General features: G+C 46.1%; 1 protein-coding gene across 6 annotated transcripts in view; it reads left to right on the top strand.

The window, feature by feature from the left end:
• L3MBTL4 (L3MBTL histone methyl-lysine binding protein 4) overlaps positions 1 to 24,907 on the top strand; it is a 462,348-nt gene extending 437,441 nt beyond the window's left edge. For 5 of the 6 annotated variants that reach the window (XM_054460568.2, XM_054460567.2, XM_054460569.2 and 2 more), the window contains 3 exons: positions 10,121 to 10,290; positions 19,498 to 19,560; positions 23,221 to 24,907. In XM_054460568.2, coding sequence (XP_054316543.1) covers positions 10,121 to 10,290; positions 19,498 to 19,560; positions 23,221 to 23,388 — 401 coding nt within the window. In that variant the 3' untranslated portion in view covers positions 23,389 to 24,907. Of the gene's footprint in view, positions 1 to 10,120; positions 10,291 to 19,497; positions 19,561 to 23,220 lie in introns of those variants that run through there. The other variant, XM_054460572.1, reaches the window with a different exon arrangement.
• Positions 24,908 to 26,093: the final 1,186 nt, after the last annotated feature.

Genomic DNA, 26,093 nt, shown 5'->3' on the forward strand with positions numbered 1-26,093 from the left:
AAAGAAGAGACAACCCTTCTTTTCAGGATGATTGGGCCACACCCTGCCCCCAAAGTGTGACTTCTGCCTGTCACCTTCTAAACAGGAATGTACAGGCAGTGTGAGAAATAACCCACTATTGAAGGATTGGAGGAAAACAATGCCCCTGGTGTGGTAGGCTCTAGGATCAGCACCCCAGCTCCACCCTGGGCTGCTGAATCACTTTTGTCAAGTTACATTGTGTCTCTGAGACTGCTGTGTTATCTGTCAGAGAGGGCTAATAGCACCATCCTTCATGAAGTCATTTGGAGTGAATAAAACAGACGATTAACAGGGGCCCAGCACAGGCTTGCTCCCTGGCCTCTGGCAGGGATCATTCCGTTTGATCCCAGCCTTGTCATTCTGATTGTGCGCTCCTGGATAACAGCCACGGTGCTGTGCCCTGGGCTGGCTGTGGGCCCACATGAGCCTGGGAACCTTGGAGACACACTGGACCTCAGGAGTCTTTTCAGTCAGGGCTCTCGGTGTTCAAGTTGTCCCCCATGGACCCTCTGCTCAAATGATGTGCCCAGGGGTTGGGAATGGGGCACATTCCCAGAGAAAAGGGAGGCACAATCCATGAGGCATTCATTCATAGCATGGACAGAGTTGGGGGAGCTCCAGGCTTTCCTTCATCCAAGAAGGATTCACTCTTTTGCCCCTTCCCAAGAGTTATTCCTGCCCCGTTTGTTGTCAGCAAACAGCTGTTGAGTACCTCTGTGTAATAGGTGCTGTGCCGGGGGGTGGAGATTACAAAAACAAATAGAATATGGTGTCTGCCCTCCCAGAGGTAGGTCGTGCTCAGATTTTAAGGCTGATAACTTATATTCGTTCCCCTGCCCCTCCCGTTGTGGGAGTTGAGAGAGCAGCATGCAGACCTGCTCAGGCTTTTGGACTGGTTGCACTGCTCCCCACCGTAGGCCTGGGTGCCCACACAGCTGAAGCCAGGGCTAACTTCCACATCCATTAGCTCCTCGCAACCAGTGCTACCATCTACTGTTGGAATTAAAGTACAATTAAACCATGTCCTCAGGCACTGTAATGGCTTATTTTGTGTCCTACTCACAGATGTATAAGGCAGTAGGGCCTTTCAGTTTTGTGCATGCGCAACCCAGCAGGGCTCCTGCTCAGTATCTGCACGTGGAGAGCAGGGTAGGAAGTGACCAGGCAGGAGGATGCCTAAAAAGAAGAAACTTCAAAATAAGAGCCACTCCAGTCTCCTGGTCAGGTTGATGCTGGTGTCCATTCAGTTTTGGTGTCTCCTCTGCCAGTAAAGGTCTAAAAATACATGCTAGGTGATTGGGGTGTAGTATCAATCAAAATAAGTTAATTAATGTCTCAAGCTGTGTGAAGCAGATAATAACTAAAAGGTTGCTCTCTAGCCATCAAAAAATAAGCTGCATGGAGGTCTTGTATTGGATGACTAACCTATCAAAAGTTACTATGGATTTTCCTGCACTTTTGTGAAGATGACACCAGGGATATCTGCTCCTTGAGTATGAAATTGAGGAGTGAGTGAGATTTCATGTCACAAACAATTTCCAGCCTTTTCAGCAATGAGTATATTTGACAAGTAAGACACCACAGGATAAAAACTCACTGTTTTCACTGGTGCAGAATAAGTCAGCATTTGCCACTGCCTTACCTATCCCTGCAGTACAATTCCTCTGAAGGCGCCACAGTCCCATTATGTGTTAAGCACCCCTGCTACACTACACCATGTGTCAGGTTCGTGCTCTGCCATGCAACTCTGGGGATGAATTGGAAATGGCTGCCCTTGACTTCTTACTCTGTTCATGGGGGCTGAAAAAAAAAATGGACAATTTCCATAAAGGGTAGCCAGTGGCAGGGTACCCAGGGGCAGCCTTGGGGAGGCAGGACTTACCTCCTCCTGGGCTGAGGGATGCCACAGAGGGTGATGAAGCCAGAGGGTGGCAAGGAGTCTGTGCCCCAGCCCAAGTGCTCTGGACAGGGCCTGTGCACCTGGAACCCCAAGCCTTTAGGTCTAGAGAACCCTAAAGATAGACTTCTGGGGTTGGGGATCCCTTAAAAGAGTGCTTGTTGGAATAGTATCAACAGCAGGAACTCAAACCCTGCCCTCAGGAATGAAAGCTGGAGGCAGAGCTCTTTCCTAGAGTCGTGACTGCCTCCTGCTATAGGAAGTGTCTTATCTGCCACTTCCCTGCATATTAAGAGACTTATTCCCTCAGGATTCTACTGTGTTTGCCAATCAGCCCCTTGCAAGAGCCTGTGTTGGGGCAGCAAGGCACAGGGAGCCTGATGCTCCAGGCCAGTCAGCCTGGGTGAGAGAAGCGCAGACGACAGGGGAGGCCATGGCAGCCCCTTGGGGAGGGAGGGAACAGACTCAGTTCCTCCATGGAACCAAGGAAAGAGACAGAGATGTGCAGAGGTGAATGGAAGACTCTGGGACCTAGCTTGGGTGGCCACTGAGGAAACCATGAGGAGACGGACGCCTGCCTGGAGGAACAGCTGCAGCTTGCAGGGAGAAGCTGGGCACCACAGGGCATGTGCCCACCTGGGAGGAGGGGCCTCTCAGTCCTCAGAGATGCCACTGTGTGGAGCAGGCAGCGGGGCTGAGGCTTGCCTGAGTGCAGAGGGACCACTTCTCCCTGGATGAGGGAGCAGGACTGAGGTGGGAAGGTTACCCATTGAGAGCTGTTGTAAAGCCTGACAGCTGGAGCCCCAAGGATCTGGCCATCCCCTGGACGTTGGAGAGGAATGCCTGAAAGGTGCCCTTGAGAGTCTGGAGACTCCTAAACTCAGTTCCCTCGGTCCGCCCTGCCAGGACACAAGCCCTGATAAGGAAACAGCAGCTGGGTCGCCACACACTCCTTTAGCGTTGAGTGATTTGGGGTTGGGCAGTGACACTTTTAGAGAAAGTGGCTCTAAATCTGAACAGTTCCTAACCTAGTTTTAAAAGTCATTCTTTGCTTTTGTAGTAAATGAAAAATGTCCCTGCCTTCTGGCCTGCATGCGTTCATTCAGCCATTCATTCATCCACTCAAGAGGTACTTGTTGAGCATCAGTTATAAGCCAGACAAACACATGGCTCAGAGTCTCAGGGAAAATGAACCATGGAGCCAACACAAGCACCCAAGTCATCCCCCAGACAGACTCTTCCGCTCCTCTAGACTGTCCATGACCTCCTGTCTTCATGCCTTCTGTTATTGGATTTCTGGGGCAGGGTGGAATCCAGGCTACTCAAGCCCTGTTATCATTACTCTACAAGAGTCATGTTAATTGGATCCAACCACCCAGCCTCTTCCTGCACCCAGCGTGGGTCTGGAGAGAGGCCATGGGCTCAGCACTCTTCTGGACATGCACTGTCCCAGTAGAAGCAGAATGCTGGCCACTTAGGGAGTTTGAAAGTTTCTACTGGCCATTTTTAACATAATCAGAAGAAACAAGTAAAATTGGTTTTGACGACATATTCTATTTCACCCAGTAGATCCAAAACATCATTTCAACATGTAAATCAAGATTCAAAAAATTATTAAGGAGATATTTTACATTCTGCTTTTTGCTACTAAGTGATCAAAATCTATGAGGTACTATAGCACATCTCAGTTTGCACGCTTCACATTTCAGGTGCTCTGTAGTGTGGCTAATGTCTACTGTTCTTGGATAGTACGCAGATGTGGGGCATCCAAGGCTCTTCATTCAACTTCTAACCCTCTTGATAGCTCACTAGGCAGTGGACAATCTCTGACCTTTGTGTGCTTCATCTCACATATTTATATAAAATTGATTAAGAGACTGCTTGTGATGAGGGAAGACCAATAGCTAAAATTAGAAAACGCTCTGCAGATATCTGTGTATGAATTCTAAATAATAAGGGTATGAGAAACAGAAGACAGTGCAGCAGACAGGCCATGCCCATGTCTGAGGAGCAATATGACTTGGCATCTAAGAAACAGCATGTGCTGAGTGCCTGCTGTCAGAGAGAGGAGCGTTCCTGAGGAGCTCCTGTTCCCATACGGAAATAGGCAGTTGTCCTGCACATCATGGTGAGGCCTCTCTTATTCTGCTTTTTACTTTTGTTTTGTGGATAAAGAAATGGAAATGAAGAGGGACTGAGTAGACTCAGAAGCATCAAAATCAAGAGAAGAAGGTGCAGCTGAGAAATGATAGTTTCAAGCACGTTCAGTACGCAGGGCATGAGAACAGGTGATCGTGGGAAGAAAACAATGTTCCCAGTTGAAAAGCCATCTCTGAACATTTCCTTGCTTCTCCAGCAGAAGTCACTATGGAAGCACAGGGCCTGGGTGGAGTAACTTCTTAGTCAGTGCCAGATGAATTGATGGGACTTGGTCGGTGACTGTCACAGATTACACAGTGGGTGAGAGCAATCACATAATTGGATTTGGGGACTGATTGCATTTTTTTTATTTCCTCCTTTTTGCAGCAGAGAACACAGTAGAACTGCTATCCCTTTCATTGAAGAGAAGGTTACTTGTGAAATGGGTCTCCTTTTTTAGTGGGATTAAAAATAACTCAAGGCCCAGTCATGCAGACTGTGGTTTACCATTTATGACTCACTTGCTTCACTTTTGTTTTGTGAGGCTTTTGTGAAGAAACAGCCATATTTTTAAAGAACATTTCCATAAAGGATTTTCCTTCTCATTTGTCAGGGTAGAGCAGAAGTGGGAAGGATGAGTGAGAGGGCAGAGAAGAAATCAGGGACCTACCTTTATGTTATTTTCAGACAAATTAAAATCCTTTAGTCTCTAAAAACTATTCTTCCTCTTCTTCTTCTTTTTTTTTTTTAAAAAAATAATAGAGACAAGGTCTCTCTCTGTCACCCAAACTGGGATGCAGTGGTGTGATCATAACTCATTGCAGCTTCGACCTCCTGAACTCAAGTGATCCTCCTGCCTCAGCCTCCCAAGTAGCCAAGACTACAGGTGCATGTCACCATGCCCAGCTAATTTTTTCTTTTTTGTAGAAACAGGGTCTCACTGTGTTGTCAAGTCTGGTCTTGAACTCCTGGCCTCAAGCAATCCTCCCACCTTGGCCTCCCAAAGTGCTGAAATTACAAGTGTGAGCCACCGCACCTGGCTGAATACTTTTCCTTTTAATCTGTGGAATGGGAAGCAGACGGTGCTCTGCCTCGTGTCACAAGTCTGTTTGGTCATTTCACTGGAAAGGCAGCTGTAGGTCACACGCTGTCCACAACTGGCTGGTCTGGCTGTCTCAGGCACTCTGGAAAAATTGGCCTTCCCCTGGTTGTGGCGTTCTGACTTTTAAAGGCAGATAGACTTACCAGTGGACTTGCCTCTCAGCAGGGAATCAGCCGGATTCCAGTGTGTTGTTTATTGCCTCTGTAGGAAAGGCAAGCAATGACTTTTCTTTGGAGATGGGTTACTCCTCTCTGAGTGTTGCTAGACTCAAGATCCATGGCCAAGTCTTCCAGTGCTGTGGTCCAGGGCCTCTTAGGACCCTGCAGCTGAACACAGAGCTGAACGTATCTGAACATATTGGCCTTGGAAACTTGAGGGTGCAGTATATCTGTAAGCACCTTAAATGAAATCATTAAACTCTTCATCATATATTTTTTTAAAGTCCATAAAATCCAAAAGAAACACCCATAGCAAGAAAAACGGTAGCAAAACAATTCTTTCAACCAAATCCCCCAATGACAAACCACTGACGTTACAAGTTTTATGTATTCTGTTTTCTAGAAGGAGAAGGCATCCCACACGTAAGGATATCTTTATTTATTGTCACATTGGTGTTAGAGGCAAAGGCGGTATTAGATATACATTTCCTCTTCTGGTGCAGAGAACATTTTGATTAATTAAAATGTTAAAACCTCCAGTAGGAGGGCTGCTTTTGCAGGCTGAATTTCCTTGGCTGACTTTTAGGGGAGCTGGATAGGAGTCACGATGACAGTGAGGTCATGCAACTGGGAAGCATCTCATGTACCTCAGCTGTGTTAGGTGGAAACAGGGCTGTGATGCCAGCTCTGGTGGATGAAGTACACAAGTGACCCTTCTGCCCTGTCATTGTGGCAAACATCCTTATCAAATCTGGAAGGCTGCATTTACCCAAAGTGCCCAAGATAGAAGAATGTGATCCATCTGATTTGATGAGAATGATTTCTGGAAACAGTCTATGCCTTCATCATCAGCTTATGTTCTTTAATTTATTAACAACGTTTTAGTGAGTATCTGATGTGACATAAATCGTGTTGGGCTTTGTAAAAAAGTTAAAATAAGTATATTCGCATATTACAAAAATTTATGCAAATTTTAAGTGGATATTTTCAAAAGTCTAGTTTTATGCACAGAATTTAAAATAATGCAAATCACCCTAAATTTTAAAAGCCTGTCAACAGTCACATAATTTCTAAGCTGGCAGGCCAAGAGCATTTTAACATCTGACACGGTTGCCACACATCGGCAACAGGCTGCCTGGGAAGCAGATGTCCACCCTGCAGTGGCAGATCTCATTTCCTTCCACTAGGACTTCTGCAAATGATTTCAGTGACCACTGCACTGTCATTCCAGGACCACTCAGGTGTGAAATCTGAACACAGCCCTCAAGACCCTGAATCTCAGTCTGGATTTCACATTTTGTAAGTTTCAGGCACATCAGCCACCCTGGCTTTGGAAGTGGTGTATGTCCCCACATTCACTATCATTACAACTTAAAATACCTTTATAACTTGTAACAGTAACGTAATATCTGACATGTATTGAACACGTTACGTACCAGGAGCTGTCCAAATCATAACTCAGTGAGGTATAAGTTTTGCTCTTACTCCATTCTATTCTATTCTATTCTATTTTTTGCCCCCCTCCTATTACCCCATTTTAGAGTTAGAAAACCTTGATATGTAGAAATTAAGTACCTAATCCTAGGTCACTCAGCTATTATGTAGGGAAGTCACTAGGCCACAGAGCTCCTGAGGCAAGTACACGCAAGCATTTTTTCAGCTAGACCTGACTATCCCACCCCAAAATCATCAGCTTTAGAAGACATTAGACCTGCTAAAGGGTACAAAGAAGGCAAAACAGCCCCCACGAAACACTCCCCAAATGCAAATTAGTCTTGCACTGTGTTAATTTAGAATCAGGCCGCTTCCCTTATCAATCCTGACCTCAAGAGGTTTGCCGATCACAGTTAAAGTAGTACCTGCCACTGAGTGTTCACAACACGCTGGAGACCTTGCTAAGCACCTTCTGCAACTTCTCCTTTTCCCTCACACCAGCACTGCATGACAGACACTGTCACCCCCAGGCATGTCTTAGAGATGACAGAATGGTTATTCCAGATTCCCTATCCAGGGACTCCCTCCTAGACCAACTCAAGTCTTCATGAGTTTTCAAAAGCTCAACTTTCGAACTTTCTATCTCATAATGTACAACTGATACAGTAAAATTGATAATAGTAAAACATTATCTGTGTTCAGCATATAACAGATTCTGGCAAGCATTTCCCAGAATTTGAGGTTGCTGATAAACAGACACAAGCCCTTATGCCCGGTGAAAACTCTGAACCCCAGGTAGGGGATCCACAGCTCAGCAAGTGCCTGCAGGTCTTTCCCCAGTGCCCATGTGGGACTCCCTTTGGCATATAGAGCCTATTCTCCACAGCTTTCCTGCATTCCCCAATTCAGTTTTATTCAGGCTTCACTTCAAATAGTTTGATTTAATAGGGACACAGGTAACTGTATTCAAAAGCCACAGATAATATAAAGCCAGCCTGAGTTCAAATGCACAGCATAAAGCTAGAACTCCATCTCTTTCGTTGTGACCTAAAGGCCATCTTGCTACTTGGACTAACTGAAGTCCGCATCTGTCATCTTCCAGAGCCCAGAACCAGTCCTGAGAGTGGCAAGCAATGGACTGAGGAGCCCCTGGACTGTTCAGCCACACATTAGGTGTCTTTCCAAGAGTCTGCCCCAGCACCCAAAGCAGATAATTTGCTTCCAGAATTATGGTGTGCGAAATTTTCTTGCTGGGGAGCACACAGGTTTCTGGTTTTTATGTGTCTTTTTTTCTTTTACATTTTTAATGACTTCAGCCTTCATTTGGGAGTCACAGAAATCTAATCACCATCACTTGACATATTTGTTCTTCCAATATATAAGATTCATTCACTGTGTCTTTTCGGAGTCATATATATTTTGGAAACTATGCATGATTAATTTACCCAGGGCATGAGTTTGAGATACATATATGTTGGGTTTAAGTCCACACTATTTCAGCAAAAACAACTGATTAAGTGATGTGGTTATTCTTTTCCAGGATAAAGCCCAGTTTTGGCCCAGGTCTTAATCCCTAAGAGTGCAGGGCTTTAACTCCCATCTTCCCAGCAAAGCCCTTGATCATTTCTGTGTCGCTGCAACTGCAGACTGACCCTGTGACATTCCCACTCCGGGTTTCAAGGGCTTGTTTTGTACATGCCCCTTGTCCAGCCTGACAACTTCATTAAAAAACATTCACATTTGCCAACATACTGCCTTTTCAAGGTAGATGTGAAGTTTCCTTTCAGAACCTGCAGGCTTACATACTGTTGGCTGAACTACACAGAAGAGATAACCTATTTACATACTAAAAAGGTCAGTGTTGGACAATCAGCAGTTAGAGATGAATTTGCTGCTGCTTGCACCTGGAGCATAAGAATTGGGGAGAAGCTGGCAATTTTGCTGTCTCTTTATCTGTGTAGACAGCAAGCACTGTTAAATATGAGGATGTCTGTTTCGATCCATGAGAGCGGTATTGCACAGGGAAGCCCAGTGATGGACAAGCTCGCTCATAGTTTAGAACCTTTCTGATTACTAATGAGTATATGTGACTGTGACCATGCAGGTCAGCCTCACCTACTAAAAGCTGTAATTAATTTGAGGTGGAAATATTTGCATAATGGTTTTTCAGATTCTGTTAGTAAAACAAAAACCATCATAATAGACCTTAAATTATGTGGCTACCGCTTATTTAACCTTCTCTTTGCATTATAAAAGGTAGACTTCTGGAGGGCTTAAAACATTTCCTTTTGTGGTCTTTTCAAAGTCTCTTCTAATACCAGCAGTTTTATTTGGCTAATGTATGTTGAAAGTATCTTAAAAGATGGCATTATAAAGGCATTGGTTTTCTCTGAAATCTCTATAATATTTTTGCTCCTTATCCATTCGTAGATTTAAACTAAATAATTAGGGAATTGAGTCCCATGCCTGTTCCTTAAATGTTGGGATGTAACATAAGAGTAAAGTCACTTTTGAAGACAGGAAACCAGCACAGAAGGCTGTTGATAAGTGTGGGGCTGAAGTGCATGGAGATCCCGTTGAAGTCTCACTCCTTGGTTGCAGCAGCCAATCTTGTGCAAACAAACAGCCGTTGTCCTTTGTACCTTAAAACCATGGTGCATTCAGAGCTGCTCAGAAAAGAGCACCCCATCTAAGAGTGCCTGTGTTAGGGAGGTCATGTCTCAGCTTCCGCTGCTTTCCAAAGTCCCTGGCTGCCACAGGATGTCACACCAGGTGAGGTCATGGTGCACTGCTGGGGATCTGCAGCAGCAGCAGCTGATATCACCCAGCTTGTCATGGGGACCCTTGCTACATGTCATGTTCAGTATCACTCAGGGGATTTATGAAGCCAGATGTGGACTGAGGCTCATTCTGTCTTTAGAGACTCATGAGGCCGTTTCCAGGAAGAAATTACTCTTTGTGTACATACACCTCCCAGATGGTTTGGTGTGCCAGTCTGTTTAGTAGTCAAATTCTGCATGGTTCCTTGATTCCTCTGACTCCTGATTTAAGGAGAGAGAAGCCAGTGGCAGTGACAAGCGAGCCCTTCATTGGCCATCAAACAGCATCTCATAGAGATTATTTGAATGTGGCTGGCACACAGCCACAGTCTTCTGGGCACGGGTAACATCTGTCTTCTATGACCACTGCTCAGAAACAGACTGGTGGCATAGGGTATGCTTGGGAGTGATGCTGTACGATCAGAAGACGCGGGTTCTGGTGGTGTCTGCACTTTCCCTCCCCTAACTTGGGCCCTCTGGACTGCGGGGCTGACGCAGCAGTGCTTGCTCGCTGGGAGCCTGAGCCTCACCCACCCCACCTCTCTTACAGAATACTCGGCGGAGCAGGCTCAGCAGGTGCTTCACCAGTCAGTGTTCATGTCCACGGTGTCAGCCCACCCTTTTCGGGACCTTCCCCTCGGCAGGGAGCAACACTGCAAGCTGCTTCCAGGTGTGGCTGATATCCGGGCCAGCCAAGTGGCACGATGGACTGTGGATGAGGTGAGTGGAGCTGCTGGGGGCCAGGGCTGAGGTGTGCCTGCTGCTGAGAAATAGGCGGAAGGTGCCCACTGACCATTCTTTGATGTCTGGGACAGCGCCCTTTTTCTCTTAGGCATCGCATCCGCCATGTAAACTTTAAAACCCAAATTAGAGGGAGAAGCCAGACACGATTTTGAGGAGATGAGGAAAGCCCGCCGCTTGCCCAGATGGTTTTGCACCTCCCCTCCGCAGCCTTATTCCAGTGCCCCCCGAGGCCCAGAGCTATCAGCTGGGGCTAATTCAAGCAGAGGGGCTTAAGCCTCCAATTCCATATCAGAGATTTAATTTGGGCAAACACAAATGTGCAAGCATCTGAGGCTTGCATCCCAGCCACGTGTGCTCTGGGAGAGGTGCCCAGCCCAGGACATCCTGCACCTCAAGGATCCATTTGCCAGTTGCCCTGTGGTCTTGTGGGATCCAGGCACACTCATGGCAGAGCAGGGCCCTGCTGCAGGTTTGCTCATCTAAAGCTACAAGATGAGCAGGCCCACCTTCGCTTCATTTATAAAGTATATTTGGTCACAACATTGTATGAGAAGCTGCACAGAGGGGAAGTTGAATCAGATTTCAATATAAACATGCCTTACAATATTGATTATTTTACATTTTATTTTATTTTATTTTATTTAGAGACAGGGTCTTGCTCTGTTACCCAGGCTGGAGTGTAGTGGCATGATCATAGCTCACTGCAGCCTTGAACTCCTGGACTCAAGCGATCCTCCCACCTCAACCTCCTGAGTAGGTGGGACTATAGGCATGTGCCACCACACCTAGCTAATTTTGTTTTGTTTTGTGGATACAGGGTCTCATTATATTGCTCATGCTAGTCTCGAACTCCCGGCCTCAAGCAATTCTCCCACCTCAGCCTCCCAAAGCACTGGGATTATGTGCAGGAGCCACCTTGCCTGGCTTCAATATTGGTTATTAGTAAGGGTCAGTTAAGCCCCATTGCTTTACAATAATGCTGTAGAAATGCTTCATATTTAAAGTGGTATTATTTAAGGAATGTACCACTTACCTGTAATTCCTTTTGATAAAGATACTGTTTTTACTAGTCAGGCCTTAGAGAAACTGTTTTTTAAATGAAGGAAAACCCTGGGTCACTCTGAGGGCAAGATTAGAGCTACAGCTGCAGTTAAATTAGTCACACAATGTTCCTGGAGCACTTACTTCAGTCAGCTTAATCTTGGTTTAAGTCTGCCTTCCCAGCCTTGGGCCAAGGAACAGGCAGGCCAAAGCCCACCCAGAAATTAGAGACACTGAGAGTGTCTCCTCTGCACTCTTTGTCGCTGGGCTCATGGCCCCTGGCATCATGGCCCCAGTTCCACTCCCACCTGCATGTGCAGAGCGACAGCGTCCAGATCGTGAGGAATGTGGTGGAGAAGGCAGAATTCTGGGCATGTCTCTGCCCAGCTTACAACAATCCCTGGCTCCCCCTGGTGCCCTTCACACGCCATGAAGTCCTCCCTTCCGCCCTTGCCTGTCCTGCCATTCTTGCCCTCCCCTCCTGCCCCAAGGAGTCCTGCTGCCCCGGCCTGTTCTTACACTCACACAGTCCCACCTTCTCCCACTCTGCCCGCTGCCAGCAGCAGAGCAGTGAGCTCCATGCTCACTTCCACCTCCTGCAGATCCTCTGTCTGAGCCAGAGGTCACCTCTGGCAGGGCATCCGCATTCTGGCCTGACCTCACACTCATTTGGCATGACATCTTGAGAACCCCTCACTACACCCGGTGCTTAGTAGACACCCAGTAAATGTTTGTTGAATGAATGTTGAATGACAAGGAAATCAATTGTGAACTGAATTTTGAAACAAAAGTGGAATGTATCTAATCAGAAACAAAGAAGGGAAGCCATTTCAGTTGACGGGGAAACAAAGGAGGTTGCATGGAAGTGAGTTTCACAGACTTAGTGATGGCAAACGTGCACCATGCCCTGTGCAGGCATTAATCATGATAAACCAGCTATATGAATATAATGACAGTAAGGCAGATACTCACTTTCCCATTTTACTCATGGGGAAGTTGAGATACCCAGAGACGAAGTGACTTGCATCAGGCCACCCAGGCCATGAGCTGACTTCCTGCCCACCATGCTCATTGTGGCCCCGGGCACAGAGGAAAGTGACCCAGGACCGGGAGATGGGCCTGGTGTGAAAGGCCTCAGAGGCCGGGCAGAGGGTGTGCACAGCCCACAGTCTGCTGGACAGAGCCGTTCTGGGTTCGTATGTGGAAAGTCACTTTGTGAAGACGGTGTTTCAGGAAGATGAGAATTGCACAGATCTGTAGAGAATAAGGTGAGAAGAGGCGGAGGAGAAGGAGACACCCGGGAAGTGGAACCATCAGGGCCTTGGCGGGGCGCTGCCAAGAAAAGAACCCGGATTCAATAGACATTTCAAAGGCACAGGCAGTAGCACAGGGAGGTAGATCAGACATAGAAGAAAAAAAAGTGAGATGCGCCAAATGCGATTCCATTTATAGTCTCGGCACTAAACGGTTTAGTACTTAATTGGGGTAATAATATGTGAGAGCTGAAAGACCCAAAGAGTTCATCTGAAGGAATGGAGAAAGAGTGGTGAAGTGAAATTTGGGGCAGAGTCCAGTTTGGGGCCAGGGGGATAACATGGTGACTTCATTACTGGACATGTGACTCACGGTTAGCAGTCCCTGTGAATCACAGTAGTGGATATAGAGAAGTCCCAGTGGACATAAACTCAAGATGGGTGCCCTTAAAGGCTGCAGGCAGAGGGCACCGAGGCACATTTCCCAAGGGTGTTAAGTGTCCAGAGATAGGGTGAGGACGGGTCGGCAGGGCCCCATTTAGAAAGAGGAAAGAGGGGCTGCAAAGGGGTACTGACTTCCAGGGAGTCCCTGGAAGCTGGGTGTCAGGGGAAGATGAAGCCAGAGTGTGCTGTACAGCAGGACAGGTGTCAGAGCTGGTCAGGTTTTGAGGCTGGGTTCGTGGAGTTGTGCCTCAGGGAATTTGGAAAAATTGTGTACAGTATATGTATTTTTAATGGATAAGGGCCAGAGCTTTTATTAACTTCTCAGGGGTGCCATTATGCAATAAGAATAGACATCACTGTTAGGGACATTAGCAGTGACTAGGAAATGGGAGCTATGATTGGACAGATTTCAAGCATGGCACTTAACAGAAGCAAAATCATGAGATTGAGTGGTGATTCAAGGGAAGTAGCTGGTCTAGGTGAAAGTGTCATTAGGACAGAGAAGATCTCAGAAGGAAGACCAGAGAAAGAGAAGCTGTTAGGAAGATGAGAGCCCCGGTCTTTAGTTCTCTGTTGTGGGTACAGGTAGAATCTCAGCCCTTGCTGCTGGGAGAGGCCTTAGAGCTTTTCTAGATTTAAAATATGAGCCATGGGAAAGTCTAAGTGCTTCGCGTACAATGCTCCTGCACCTGTTGCCATAACCCTGACTTCCGTCAGGGGTGCACTCCAGGGAAAACCATTTTCATTATTCCCTACTGTTGAGCATGTCTTAGTCTTGCTGTCTCCCCAACTAGATGCCCTGAGGACAAGGACCGCATCCTGAATTTCTTTCCATGTCCTCACACGCTACAGCACATTTCCCAGTACCAACATAGGTCCTCAGGAATAATCTCTGGTGGGTTGAAAATGGGGGCTTTGCGATTGCTGTATTTTTATCTTTGAAAATAAGGGAGCCACTTAGGGGCCCCCAGTGAGTACCTACCCACAGCAGAGTGTGGGGCTGCTTAGAGAAGCCACAATAAAAATGACGAGCAGGGCAGCAATGATGTGAAAGGCAGTTCAGGGCTGAGCTGGACTGGTGGGGGCTCAGGGGTGCTTTTGTGCTTTGTCAGCACTGGGTGTTTCGGAGAGGAGCCTCCACAGCCAGGGATGGGGCGTGTTGGAATGAACTGGGCATCCTTCGGGAAGACTTAAAACAGGGTGTCTGCAGCAGAAGGTGAAGTGAAAGCACAGCCCCTTTACCTGCCTTCCTGGCCTGGGAGGAAGACCTCTGCTGTGCTTATGCCACCTGTGAAGAGAGGCTAGTGGAGGGCCTTTGTAACACTCCACAGAGCTGTGAGCTGCCCCTTAACTCTTTTGTTACTATGGCTGTCTCTCTTAGAGCAGTGTTTTTCAAAGTGCAGGTAGGCTTTGAAGTCAACTTAGTGGTTATAAAATGAAAGACCAGACGAGATGAGAGCACATCATACGTTATAAGGATTGTTGCTTTGCTAAACTTTGGTGAGGGATATGTGTGGGTGTGCGCACGTGATAAGTTATGGAGGTGTAAAGTATGTGTCTTACTCTGGGTCATGAAAATATCTTGTACAGGAGTATAAGCTTTTATGAATAGGGACTAAGATAGTTTCATATATTTTTATATCTTTTAATCTTTTGCTATCTTATTGCAAAGCACCTTGCACAGAAGAGGTGTTTGACAAATGTTGGAGTGAGTAAATGAGTTCATGAATGAATAGGCAGGTGGGTTTTATGTAGTCTGTTCCCTGATTCTGCCAGGTATATATGTCTAGGCACACGCGGGCAGGCAGGGCGTGACAAGTGGTGTGTACATTTACCACCCTAGGTATGACTCAGGTATGCTTGGTGCACGTATGGGTACTTTTATTTCTCTTATTAAAAAATACTTCTTAAAGCACCATATATAAATTGCCCTAGCCTCAACCAAGTGCTCCCTAAATGTTCATTAACTTTGAAAGATGGCAGTCACTTCAAAAGCAGCCTTTACACAGGAAGGGGTGCTTTTGAAAAATTCAGGGTACTGCTAATAAGCAGAGCAGCCTTATACAATTGGGCCCTTAAAAAAAAAGGGCAAATAAACTCTGCTGTTAAAAAATAAGACTCAGGTTGGAAACATGGTCCCCAGTGAACGATTAGCCAGTAGAGTCAGGCACATATCTACAGGCTCAGCGAGATAGAGAACACCAGCATTTGGAAAGATTTAAAGCAGCGGCAGCCCCACGGAAGAACACGAGTCCTGCTGAGCTCCAGCGATGATGCCAGGGAAAGTAGGTCGTGGGGGAAGTGAGGTCGGCTGGCGGGATGGGCTCCTCTCAGAGCCTGGGCAGTGTCATCCCTCCCAGTCTCCCCAAACTGCTGTCTCATACTTAGAATTAACTTTCTCAGTGTCCTTCCAAAACAAAGCAGGGATTTTAGCTGTAGGACACTGTGTGCCTGAGAATGTGGGAAGTGCCGCTGTGTCAGCGGTCACAGCACTGTGGGGGACACCTCCCAGAGCCAAGGCCAAGGGGAGACACCCGTGTGGCAGCCCCCACACCACCGGGCGCTGCCCAGAGCCAAAGCCAAGGCCCAGGCCACCCACTGGGTGCCAACAGCATGATCACCCCCTTTGAAAATGGAGATGACCCCACTGCCTGGCTTCTGTGGATGCAGGACAAGTGGATGGTCGTTTCCTCTTCTGCAGAGGTCATGCCCCTCTAGACAGCTGTCCACATTTTACCACAAACTTGAAGAAAAAAAAATCTCTCTCTTTTAAAGGGAGAATGAGAGGGAAACTTCTTGCTATTACTCTATTCTATGTTAAAGCTCACCACTTTCATTGAGAAAATCTGTAGCAAGACTTTCTATGAAAGCTCAAAATACAATTTATTTGTAGGGGAATAATTACCGACTAATAATACTGAATCAAGGCCTTTGCATATTTTAAAATTCTTGGCCAGAGAAGTCTGCTTAATAGAGTTCATAGAACTTGTTCCTTACTTTGGAAAAAGAAAGATAGGCTGAATCAAATGGAAATCTCTTTCCAAAATGGTAGAGCCTTTCAGAGGAGTGTGAAGCCAAGGAGGGTGGCCGGGTGGAGGATGAGGTGGAGGCGGCAGGTGCTGCTTGCTGGCCAGGCAGAGGCCACCACGGGGCAGGGCCGCGTCTGCTCTGTTGACTCTGTGGTTTAACACATTATTTATTTTCTTTAAAAAAATCCAGTTTACCTTTCAGACATTGATAATGATTTCTTGGCTAATGACACTGAGAAAGGAGACTGTGGTCCTTTTTCTCTTTGCCCAGAAAAGGACAGTTTAACATAGGCAAACCATCAAAGCAACTTGCAACACTTCTGCCACAGCAGAAGTGAACAGTCCTTTGAGCAAGTATGGAAAAGAGACCATGTTTCTAACCAACCACTTCTTTCCCCTACCAGTGGGGAAACCACTGTCCCTGTGCTGACTTGGCTTTCCCACTGCAGTGAGTGATTGACATCCGACAAAACGTGGGTCGTTAGCTAGTTACTGGTCCCTCGTCTCTATTTCTATTATTTCCTCCTATGACACTATGAAAAAGTGAGCCCAGCAGAAGAACTGGGGCAATGTTGCCCCCCAGGGGCATTTGGCAATATCTGGGCATATTTTTGGTTGTTACAACTGAGAAGGGGACTTTCCTATTGGCACCTCATGAGTAGAGGGCAGGGATGCCGTTAAACATCCCACCACACCCAGGACAGCCCTCACAGCAAAGAATTACCTGGTCCGAGGTGTCAGTACTGAAGTTGAGGAACTTGGCTTTACAGCATTTTCCTGCGCTCATCTTTGATTCCTGCCCTGCCTAGCCCTGAGGCTCAGCATGAGTCTGTCCAGACCCTGCTGGACCATTTCTCTAGCTTCCTGCAGCGCTGTGGTCCTCGGCCCTCAGTGCACACTGGAACCAACTGGGAAGCTCTAAAAATATCTACCCAGTGCTTGGACCCAATCCAACCCCATTAATTTATCATCTGTGTGGCATGAGGCCTGGACTGCAGTCAGCGTGAAAGCTCCGCAGAGGACTCCAGCGTCCCGCCAGGGTGGAGTGCCAAGGCTCAGGGCTCCCCGCTGCTGTGGAGGAAGTACAGACCCACACCTGGAACCACGTGGCCCTCCCCACTTCCCGCCACTCCCTGTCTACTCCTCAGCTCAGCCAAACTATGTTCCTTCTGCTGGTCACATCCACCCTTTGGCCCTGTGCTGTCCTGCTTTGGGATTTGCTGGGATTCTCTATGCCTAGAATTTCTTCCCCGCACATCCACCCCAAATCACCACGGTAGAAATACTATGAATCCAACAGTGAACCTCTCACGGCCCCCCTTCTTCCTGATGTCCTTCCTGAAGTCCCACCTAAGATTTGTGCAGTCCCTTCCTAACACCCATAGCCTTCCTACCTCTCTCAAGGGTGTTAGCACATTTGACCACATGTTGTAGTGAGTGATAAGCTTTCCTGTCCTCCCTGTTCCCCTCAATCCTCCACCACTAATCAAATCAACTCATTGAAAATTCAAGCACAACCAGCTCCCAGGGCAGCTCTTCCAGCAGCCAGCATGAGGCCTCACACATAGACAGGGTTGGAGTATATATGGCCAGCAGAGTGGTCTGACGAATGACGGAGCCAGGCCACTCTCAGGGTCCTGGGCCCCAGCCACCTGCCACCAACAGCACTGCCACTGCCATCACCTGCCCCAGCTGCCCTGTCTCTGCAGCTTGACCAGTGGCATTCCACAGCTATCACTAGCTCCTAGCAAATACTAAGCACGTGCTCTACATGCTTCCTTCTCACCTAGAACAAGAAAACTGTATTAGCCCAACAAACAGACTCGGCTTCCTCTGCCTGAACTGCCAGAGTGTCGGGTTCTCAGGTGAATTAGCTCGTAATACTAAGAGCCCGGGCCAGCAGAGGCACTCACTAGCACAGATGCTCCTGGAGCTTGGAGGTGTCCTTGCATGACAACAATTATGGCTGGTGTGGAAGGTTTGCTTGTTTGTTTAATCCTTATCACTCCAAACTTTAGATGAAGATTGTAAAATGACTCATGAATGTATTTGCAGCGTCAGGGGTGAGTAAAGCAGACATGGACATGCTGATCACCCCTAAAAAGAAGATATTCTGAACTCTTCACATTTGCACAGACTACATATAGCTGTGAGACCACAGGGGACAGAGCTCAGGAGGGGGCACAGGTGTCCAGCCCTAGGGTACAGCCTGTGGGAGTTGGCCCTGACTGCTCTATCACCTGGGATCAGCAAACACCTGGTGCTGTCTCCTGCACCGTCAGGGGCAGCGTCTGCTGACTTCTCCTGGAGATGCTTGGAAGGAGCCTGTGCTCACAGAGCTTTCCGAGGGTGGGACGTGTTGATACACTGTACTCTCCAGCCTCGAGAACCTTCCCCATGAAACCACAGAGAGGAGAAGGGCCAGCACACACAATTCGGTTGACACAAGAGGCAGAGAGCCAAAAAGAACAAAACAAGCAAGACAGTTCCCTTAGAAGTATCACCTCCCGAGATTACATTTACTGTTGCACTTCAGCCTGCCTTTCATCCCCTGCTGCGACAGGACTGGAGCTAGCCTGTAGTGCAGACCACCCAGTTGTCATTTCTGTTGTTAGGAGTCTACCCTTTATCAGGTTTGTTCAATCAGCTTCCCAAAGGTATCTATTAGGAACACTCAGTGGCTTCCTGAGCTGATAGCCAGATCTTTGCCTGAGCTCTCTCTTATTAAAAGGATACCTGGGGGCATGTGGGGGCATGGTGAGGGCGGGAAGTTGAAATGAAGAGACTGATTCTCCAGAACTTAGGGCCTAGAGATAGCAAACCTGAATTCCAAAATGTCTCTGCTACTTACCAACCATATGTGGCCTTGGGTAAGTACTGAACCTCTTTGGGCCTCAGCTTCATCGTTTATGTAGGAATTCAGCTCCACATAGATTCTCTGATCTCCTGTGGTTCACCAGGCTCCAGGTAAGGGACTGGGCCACAGAGATGAGCAGGAGAAGGGCTTGCCTTCGGGTCTGCCTTTTAAAGGCAAGTGGGCAGGTCCTCACTCCTGACTGTCGCATGATAACTGCTGCACAAGACCACTGGCCTCGCCCTCACCGACCCCATGGGGAAGTCAGGAGAATCAGATGCAGAAGCTTGCAGAATGCCAGAGCTTCACATATGGAGGCTGTTACTGTCATCATTATAACCATAACCCTATGCAGGTCAGCCCAGTAATAAGAGGACAGAAAAAATACTGGGGGCTGGTCTAATTTCTGAGTTGACAAATGCTAATGCAACTTGATAGTTACTGTTTAATTCCCAAGAGTTTGAGAGACTTTAAGTATATTTTGCTTAAATGTTGGATTACTACAACCCCCAAATTATTTCAGGTGCATGTATTAAATTAGGCTTTTCATCTTGCACTGTAGGTGGCTGAGTTTGTACAGTCTCTTCTGGGCTGTGAAGAGCATGCCAAGTGCTTTAAGAAAGAGGTAAGAGATGCAAAAATTATATAAATATAAATATATATATGTATTTCTTTCTATATTTCTAGACCCAGAAGTGTATTGTTTTCATTTACTTAAGTGTAAATAAATACAATTTGGGGGCAGCAAGAGAAAGGAGATCCAGCAGGAATAGAGCCCAATTGTGCACTGTGAGACCAAGTGGGGTCGGTCTCCGCCTTCAGTCCTCTAATATTTTGCTAGGTTTTGTTGCAGAATGCCATGGTGCTTGGTGCATACAGCATGCTCAGTACATATACTATTTGCTGGAAGAGTAAATGAACAAGATAATTAATTAACACCTATCAGTGTCATGAGGCCTCTCCATTGGTGGCTTGAAGCCATTTGGGGGAAGGCAGGAATCCTCCCTTGGGATTGCACCTGGGAAAGAGAGTAGATTTGTCTACTCCAAAGTCAGCATGGGACCCTCCTATCTATCCCTGCCCTGCATTTGCTTCCAGAGAAGCCCCAAATCCTTCTACAGGGTTTCTATCTCCCGCCCCCTCTTGGTTGGGAATGTACTGAACTGCTTCGCATATTTCCTGGAATTAGTATCCATAGCTATAAGGGCCCTGGAAGAGACTGGACCAGCTACAGAATGATGCACATAGTAATCCCAGTGATTGTGTATCAGGGGCTTGCCACATGCCAGGCCTGGTGCTAAGCATTTTACAACCATTGTCCTTTGATCCTTGTGACAACTCTACAATGGCAGCTTATCGATGAAGAAGCTCAGTCCCAGGAAGGTTAGGCAGAGCAAGAAAAAGGCAAGAAAAGTCGGATTCCAGCTCATATCCATCTGAGAGCTCAGAGCCTCTGTCGCTGCTCTAGAACTTTCCAAGAAAACCACCCTCGTAGAAACTGAAAGGCAGCACATACATCTCTCTCTCTCAGGTTCAGAGCATGCATGGGTTAAGGGAAGTGCTCACGGAGTTTTGGGTTCTGGACCCCTCCGAGCACAGTAGAGGAGCTCAGCATAAAGGTCGGATAGCCTCAGTCTGGGTAGCTGCTACATGTGGGGTTCGCCTGGCTCTGCTTGAGCTCAGCATGGCTTGGGCATATTTGGCCACGCTCACACATACAGTCCACTCTGCAGGTAGCAATGACCAAGGCCTGCTTTGTCCTCAAGTCTGCCCACATAGGGGAAGAGGATGTGGCTTTTTGCAGGTTGAGTTGCTTATATTTGGCACTCACTGACCAGTATTGTCACTTTAGGCAGATAGCTGAACCTCTCTTATCCCTCCTCTCTGAAACACAGATTTACGAGAGGGGCCCTTAAAGATTAGGATGAGCATGTTTGAAGCACTGAGCCCTGTTCTTGTCCCAAAGTAGGGGCTTAATAAAGGCAGCAGTATATAGCAGAGGGTCTCCTCTGGGCTCCAACAAGCTCTGCCAGAAATCCCAACTTTGCCCCTTAGAAGCTGTGTGAGCTTGGGCAAGTCATTAAGCTTGCAATTCCAGGTTTCCTCACCTATATTACAGGGTTATCAGGAGGATCAAACCCATATAATAGATTACTGTAGCTCCATAAATGTTAGCTGTTGTCATCACCATCATGACCTTATTCTTAGGACAATGGGCTATTTGGACAGCGGTTTTTGCCTAAAAATGCTGGAGCTTAGCCAGGTCAGGGTATGGATGTAGGCACATTCTCCTCTGCCTTGGGGAAAATGCCTTTTTCCAAGGGAAAAAGTGCTTCCTCCTCTAGATGGATGAGTCCCTATCAGACAATATATCATAAATGCACAGGAAAGTTTTAAAAACTTTTTTAAATGTTGTAACTTTAAAACCCTACCCCTGGGGTCCCAGGGTAATTCTATCAGTGAGACATTGACACTACAGGATTCTTCTTCTTCTCCTTCTTCTTCCTCTTCTTCTTCTTCTTCTTCTTCCTCTTCTTCTTCTCCTTCTTCCTCTTCCCCTTCCTCTTCCTCCTCTTCTTCCTCTTCTTCCTCTTCCTCTTCTTCCTCTTCCTCTTCTTCCTCTTCTTCATCTTCTCCTTCTTCTCCTTCTTCTCCTTCTCCTTCTCCTTCCTTCTTCTTCCTTCTTCTTCCTTATTCTTCCTTTTTTTTTTTTTGAGGTGGAATCTCTATCTGTTGCCCAGGCTGGAATGCAGTGGGATGATCTTGTCTCACTGCAACCTCTGCCTCCCAAGTTCAAGCGATTCTGCTGCCTGAGTGGCTGGGACTACAGGCGCATGCCACCACGCCTGGCTAATTTTCGTATTTTCAGTAGAGATGGAGCGGGGGGAGGGTCTCACCATGTTGGCCAGGCTGGTCCCAAACTCGTGACCTTAATTGATCTGTCCACCTCAGCTTCCCAAAGTGCTGGGATTACAGACATGAGCCACCATGACTAGCTGGGGTTTGTATTATTAAATTTGAAAAGGTTTAGAATCACAGTTCTAAGTTCGTGGAAGAATGTTTCCATAGAAAACCCTTCCATTCCTGCCTTCTTGGTTCTGGAGCCAGGAATCATCTGAGCCAGGCTGTGTCAATCAGAGATGCTGCAGCAGTCCCAGGAGTTGTGCTGAGGTCACTGGGGCATCAAGAAGCTAGGGAAAGCAGCCTACACGGTGGCCACTGCCATCCTGTGAGTCTCGGGGAAGCTATTACTTTCATGCTGTAATATTCTTTTTAATTTAAAAATATTTAATTGTCAAAACAAGTTTGAATATATTCAAAGTGTATAATGTGATGATTTGATATACATATACAATGCGTGATGATTACCAAAGTCAAATTCACTCTTTCCATTACCACCCATGCCATACATCAGAGCCCCAGATCTTGTTCATCTGGAGCCAGGAATCATTCTGTGCAAGTTCTGAAATATATTTTTAAAGTTTAATAAATAAAACATTTATTTTATATGTATTTTTGCTTATAATGGTATGTATTCTTTAAAAAATTTAAATACAGGGAAGTTGAAAGGATTAAATAAAAACTAACCACTATTCTACCATCCAAAGATAATTTCAGTTAACATTTGGTGTAAAGACTTCAAATATTTTAAATATGCATATGTATACATGCAGCCATGCATGTTTAATTGTACAAAGTAAAACTGAAATCTTTCTCTATCATATACCACATTCTGTTGTTTACTGATCTACAAAAAAAAATTCCTAAATCATTAAATGTTTCATAGAGAGTTGATTTTGGGTGACTGCATAGTGGCCCACTCTGACTATAGTATTATTTACTTCTGATATTATTGGGAACACTGAGTTGCTTTCAAGATTTCAGTATTATAAATAATACTAGCATATACACGTTGCACATTATTCTCTTGGGAAAAATTCCTGGAGATTTACTTGGTTTTAAGGCTCTTGATACAAATTCAAGCCAACCTTTTTAAAAGACGACAATAGAAATTTAGCCTGGGAACAGTTCGTGTATATTGAATTCGTATTTAACAGCATGAGCACCTTTTTAATTTAACTTCAAAGTTCTAGAAGAAAGAATTGGAGTGGAGCAATGGTTGTAACTAAGCCGAGTGAGAGCTACCGTCATTCTCTCTCACTGGTGAGCTCAACACGGAGGCGATGACGGGTTCTGCGTCACACTCAGAACCTAAGTGTTACTGGTGAGTAAACAGGCTTCCGCGACAAAACATTTTTATTTGTGTCTATTTATGTATTTGCAGCAGATCGATGGCAAAGCCTTCCTGCTTCTGACACAGACGGACATTGTCAAAGTGATGAAGATCAAACTGGGCCCAGCACTGAAGATTTACAACTCTATCCTGATGTTCAGGAATTCCCAGGAACTCCCTGAAGAAGATATTGTCTCAGGCCAAGAAGTCAGGGGATGAATGGGCTCCCTGAACTTCCTCTGGCACCAAGACCTGCGCTCTTTCAGCAATAAAAGTGGAGCACATTAATTTGATGTGCATGTCCTCATGGCCATATCCACATTGAATCTGGACTTTTTAAAGTGTCTGTGATTTGTTTACATGTTTAGAGGATTTTGATGACTGGTCCAGTGCCAATGACTCAGAGGCTTAGGCCCATCTGTGGGTTTGGTTTACAAACATTGTTATCTTTGGTGGGATCCGTTCAGCTCTAATGTGTTTGCAAGACAGACCAAAGAAGCCCACACGTCCACCTTTATTCTTCTCCATCACCAGAAAAGAAACCATTTTCCATTTTACAAGCATAACACTCTCAAGTGGTAAAATAGTAGAAAAGCAGTGTTCATGAATACATCGTTAATGTTTTTACCAGAACAACATCGAGCTTGGCTCAGATCTGCCATGGAGCACAGCTAGTCTAAGAGCTAGAGGCCTGGTGCTTTCAAAAGACTTCATGTGAGATTTTTGTGTACTTTACTCAGGAAAGTGTGAATCTCTAAAAAATAATAATAATAAGCACATGTTTTCATGATTCATTAATTCTCCTTTTTATTCAATTAACCATTTCTTGGTTGTGCTCCCAAGGTTTCCTGGAGCCTCCACAAAGGAGTGTGGCCAGGAGTAACGAGAGGATGGTCAGGTGGGCACTTCCAAAAGCTGGAGAGACCCTTCTGAGGACCCTCCACCATCAGCGGGGCCTCAGGGGACCCTGTCCTAACGCTGGTGTGACTGCTGGGCCAGACGCTCACCTGCACAGAACGCCTCCCTGCTCCCACTCTGAAGGGCATTTCAGAATTGATTCATTTCCACTGCAGTCTGCCAGAACCCCTGTAATAAGGAGCTGGTGTTATATTACATCTGGGGCTGTGTGCATCTTTACAAATGGAGACAAACTATTCAAAGGGAAGATCTCTAAAGTAGGGAGCATGGTACTTATTCTTTGTTTGAAACATTCCGATTTGTTGTCAGGCCTTATGTGTTTTTTGTAAGTGATTGTATCGGAGGCTTAAGTTGTGTGGAATCAGTCCCACAGTTTTGAAAGACAAGTACCTCTTTTCTGACACTTCTTACTACTTTTACAGGTGGTAACAGCTACAAACGCTCTCCCAGAAGTGGAGAACCACCATTTGTGGGTGGGGAGAAAGAGGAAGAGGTTGTATGTCCACTTACTTCATTAAGAATGTTAAGGTTTAAGAAAGCTGATTCTGCTTGGAGAATTTCTCAAGCTTTACATTTTTTTTTTCACTGAAGAAAATAAACAAACTCTAAGAGGTGTGCATATATAACATTTCTTTAGATCTTTACCTAAATGGAATTTTAATATATTATTGGTTGATGTAAATTTTGTTTCTGTGGAGTTTTGTTTGTTGTTTTGCTTTTTGTAGACTGCCATGTGCAATTAAAATTCCTGCTTCTGCCATGTTAAAATTTTAATATATTTTAAATGATAATAAACAGAGAAAACAAAATTTATACCTCACTATCTTAATGCATATGTTGTTATGACCTGTGCCCATGCCACAGCATGGAGTCTGTTTTTTGTCAGCCATGGAAGAACAGAGGTAATTCTGCCCACATTAGCTAGCAAGGAAGTCAGCCATTTTTGAGTGCTGTCTTTCTTGGGATATATTTCCCAAGGGAAGCAGGTTTAGGTGTTAATAATTTGAGAGATTAAATGGGAGTTTTTAAAATTAATAAGAACCTCAAAATTGCTTATTGTATAGGTTCCATGGAAGACCTGAGATTTGTGGTTCATATATCTAACACATGTCATTTCAGCAGTAGGGCCTCGAACAGGTTGCATAATACGAAGTCAAATGGAGTTGAACTATTGTGCTCCTAGGAGACAGTGTGATCAGACAGAAAGGGATCGATCCAGGTATCTAGCTGCCTGCCAGACACCCCTACATTGTCACTCAAGCACCTCAACCTTGAGGTATTCAACAGGGAGCTTTGATCCCTCCATTCTAATACTCCTCACCAAGTGAACGACGCCATCATCAGAGCAGCTGCTCAAGCCAGCCTGGAAACTCAAATCACCTGCCTTTTTGTCCCTTTTTGTGGTAGAATTCTTCTTCTACCAACACAAAATCACTGGAGTTAGGAGGAGATGTGTAGTCAGCACTGGAGAGCTGGCCCAGGCAGGCCCTGGCACACTGCAGACACCACAACCCAGCCAGTGCCCACCTTTTAGACATCTTCTGTTCCTGTCCACATCCAGGCTGGATTTGCACTGAGCTTCTTTATTTCTCCAGACTCACCCTGCTCCCAGGCCCCACTTTGTATCTGTGGGTCCTCTGCATGAGGCCATCTCACCCCTCCTCTTCCCACTTCTCAGTAGTCTTTCTGGACTCCATCACTATTCCGTTCCTGACTCACTTAAGAGCCCCACAGCAGCCTGCTCCTCCCCGTTGCATTGCTGTTCACTATTGTTATTACTTGTCTCTCATCCTTAGCCTAGAAGATCTGAGGGGACAAAGACTGGGTCTGGCATGCACATCATTTATTCTAAGCACCTAGCATAGGATCTGGCACTTACTTGGCACACAGTAAGTGATTTGTTGTATCAATGAACAAAGCGAGCCAACCCAAATCAATGCAAATCTCAGCTCTGCAACTTCCTAAATAGGTGTAACCTCTCTATAAATGAGAAAATAATACCTTCT

Source organism: Pongo pygmaeus, chromosome 17 (assembly GCF_028885625.2).
Source record: "Pongo pygmaeus isolate AG05252 chromosome 17, NHGRI_mPonPyg2-v2.0_pri, whole genome shotgun sequence".
Taxonomy (NCBI): domain Eukaryota; kingdom Metazoa; phylum Chordata; class Mammalia; order Primates; family Hominidae; genus Pongo; species Pongo pygmaeus.